The following is a 3,153-nucleotide window of genomic DNA, read 5'->3' as shown; positions in this document are numbered from 1 at the left end:
AATTAAAGATTTCATTAAAAAAGTTCAAAGACATTAGGATGTGCTGCTTCTATATGACATAAAGTAATATCTATACCTTCTAGAATTGCTAAGTCTATTCGTTTCTTAATATATTCAATAGTAGGAAACATAATTTCACAGTTATTTGAATCTGTAAAACTATGTTCTTGACATTCTTCTATCCAAGTTGAATAAGTAGCATTATGAAGCATAGTTTGGAAGGATGTAACATTAATTGAAGAACGAAGTTGGTTTGGACAGAATTTATATCCAGATAAGTCAATAGAAATAGATGTTATACTTTTAAGGTTTTCATTCTTAGAAGTACAATCTTTGATAAGATTTTCAATGTACATCAATGGAGATGAACAATGAGATGAATGAAGACTTTTACTGTAATAGTCTGTTGTATCTATAATGAATTCATCAATATACTTTTGTAAAGAATTAATTATTGTACCACTTATGGCAACACTTCTTGGCTATAATTACTTAATAACATGTAATATAAATAATGAACAATAAACAAACAGGAATAATGACATATACTTTCTTGTTAATTTTATGTAATTCTATTCCAATTCTTCTAAGAACTAAACGCACATCACGTGTTGATCTTCCTGTAATATAAAACAAATTTTCAAGATCTTCAAGACAAATTCCATCTAAGTTATATTTTCTTACAAACTCTACAATTGAGTTTGCAACTTCAAATGACAGATTTATAATATTCACAAAATTATCAAATTTGATATGAGCAATTCGTTCTTTTGAATTTATTGAATAATTCCATACCCCTTGAACTTTTGGAAATCCTGTTTGAATTGAATCTATGCTAAATCCTTTTATTATTATTTGATCAATTCTGTCATTATGTTCATTAGCAATTTCTATTTCTCTATCATTTTCTACAACAACAAATATTTTTCCATTGAATTTTCTTGGTTGGTGTTGAATAGAGTTGAAATCGCTAATCACTTCCCCCGTTATATTTTCTACAAACAAGAATGTGATAAATAGGAAGAACATTTCTCACTGTTCTAATGAAGTTCTTTCCATTTTAATTTAACTAAAATCCTGAAATAATAAAAGAATTTATTTGTACTAAAGTGTAATATGAATAGAATTATATTTACTATTTCATGAAATGAAATTTACATGTTTATATCATTTTTATTCTTTCTTAAATCCTTCTTCTTAATAACTCCTTAAACAAGAAAAACAAAATAATACTTGATGTTTTATAAATATTGTGTTATTAATTAATGTTTTTTCTTCTTCAAAACAAAATATAGAATGTTATTTGTTTTTTGTTATTAGCATTATTGGGTCAACCCATTTTCAACCCTTTTGGACAAATCAATGAATTATCCCCACTAACTTAATAATTTAATTTAGAATCACCTATTGTCAATGGCAGAGTTTCTATCATTGGGACCAAACATTCAATGTAACTTGAAATTTAGTAAAGATGGTAAGAAATATTTCTTTGGAAATGCACATGTTGTTGGTGTTGTTAATGTTGAAAGTAGTTGTATTACAAGTATTATTGATTTTAAACAAACAGTACGTTCAATAGAAGTTATTAATGATACAACCATTGCTGTTGGAACAGAAAGAGGAATAGTTGAATTATATGACTTAGAACAAGATAAAAAAACAAGAGTTATTTCTATAGGAGAATATCCTATCATTAACATAAAGAATTATGAAAATTATTTACTTATATCATCACCACTAAGAGTGTTATTAATTACTCTTGAAGGTAAAATCATTGAAGATATCTCAAGTAAGATTCTTATTGAAACAGCAACTCTTCTTGGTAATCAAAAAAATGAACTTCCCTCAATTGCTTATGCTCTTACTGATGCTGCTGGTACTTTAGTTATTAAACAAGGAACAAATGAAAAAAGAATTCCAGGAAATAAAACATGGGTAACTTCATTATGTCAAAGTGATGATTTAACACGAGTATTTGTAGGAACTGATTCAGGTAAAGTTTATGTTCATCAATACCCATCATTAGAAGTTGAATCTGTTGTTTCTGTTAGTGATTTAAGAATTAGTGGTATATCATGCCATGGAAATACTACATTTATTGCTTCTTCAATTGATTGTTCGATTCAATTCTTCCAATTAAGTGATTTATGGTTATCAACAGTGCGACTTGGTGGAGTTGGAGATGAAAGGTATATTCGTTTTTCTTTTAATGAAAAGAACAGAATTCTTATTGCATTAACTAATATGTGTCATCTTCATGGATGGAAATTAGATAGTTCTTATACTATTCCAACTCAAATTGTTCTTCCAACTGGACATTCTCAAGCAGTTTCTTCTGTTGAACTTTATCCATTACCAACAATACCATCTAATCTTGCCATTATATCTTCTTCACTTGACTATACTATAAGACTTTTTGTTAAGAATGTTAATCCAGATAACAAAACACAAGAACGTTGGGTAGAAATTGCAAGACCATTAGTGCATGGATATCCTTTATCACAAGCTGTATTAATTAATAATCCTATTCGTGTTCTGACTAGTAGTATTGAAGAAAAGCCAGTCAGAATATTGGAGGCATCAAAGTATTTTATTGAGTCATTAAGATATATCACAAGATCAACCCTTTCTGAAAAAGATATGATTTATTATGAGAAATCACCAATTGGAGCCAATCACCAACCACTTTCATTAACAAATTGTCCACTAAGAGAACATACTGGAAGTAGTAGACAGTCTCAAGTTCAATCACCTACAAAATTACAATTTGATATAAAAACATTAGTCATTCCTGATAGTGATGAACTACCTGTAGAAGATGACATTACTGTTGCTAGTGTTCCTAAAGTCTATATGACTGCACCTCCTGAAGAAGAACTACATTATCATACACTTTGGCCTGAAACAAATAAATTACTTGACCAACAAAGTGAAGTAACACACATTGCTGTAAGTAAAGATGAACAACATATTGTTACTGGTGGATTATATCTTAAACCAAGTAAATTTACTAGCCAACCAGTACCAGCTAAGACTTTATATTTATGGGAAAAAAGTGGAGAGACATACAAAGTAGTTGATTCCTTTTTACCATTTGGTGAAGAAGATGAAATTCAATGTTTAGTATTTGAAGAAGGAATTTTTGCTGTAGGT

The 3,153-nt window shown here is 28.7% G+C and overlaps 2 protein-coding genes across 2 annotated transcripts; one reads left to right on the top strand and one right to left on the bottom strand.

Moving 5' to 3' along the window:
* Positions 1–14: 14 nt before the first annotated feature.
* On the bottom strand, positions 15–1,029 carry ENU1_105850 (hypothetical protein; the record flags this gene model as incomplete). The annotated part of the gene is made up of 2 exons (XM_008859435.1): positions 15–482; positions 604–1,029. 2 exons carry the CDS (start codon positions 1,027–1,029, stop codon positions 15–17), a joined length of 894 nt encoding a protein of 297 aa, XP_008857657.1.
* A 384-nt stretch (positions 1,030–1,413) lies between these two features.
* Positions 1,414–3,153, top strand: ENU1_105840 (WD domain, G-beta repeat-containing protein; the record flags this gene model as incomplete). The annotated part of the gene is made up of 1 exon (XM_008859434.1): positions 1,414–3,153. A coding segment is annotated over one exon (1,740 nt), but the record flags the coding sequence as incomplete, so codon positions are not given.

Source organism: Entamoeba nuttalli (assembly GCF_000257125.1).
Source record: "Entamoeba nuttalli P19 unplaced genomic scaffold asmbl_4520, whole genome shotgun sequence".
Lineage (NCBI taxonomy): Eukaryota > Evosea > Mastigamoebida > Endamoebidae > Entamoeba > Entamoeba nuttalli.
The sequence above is the reverse complement of the archived record's forward strand: the minus strand, read 5'-3'. Positions and strand labels throughout refer to the sequence as shown.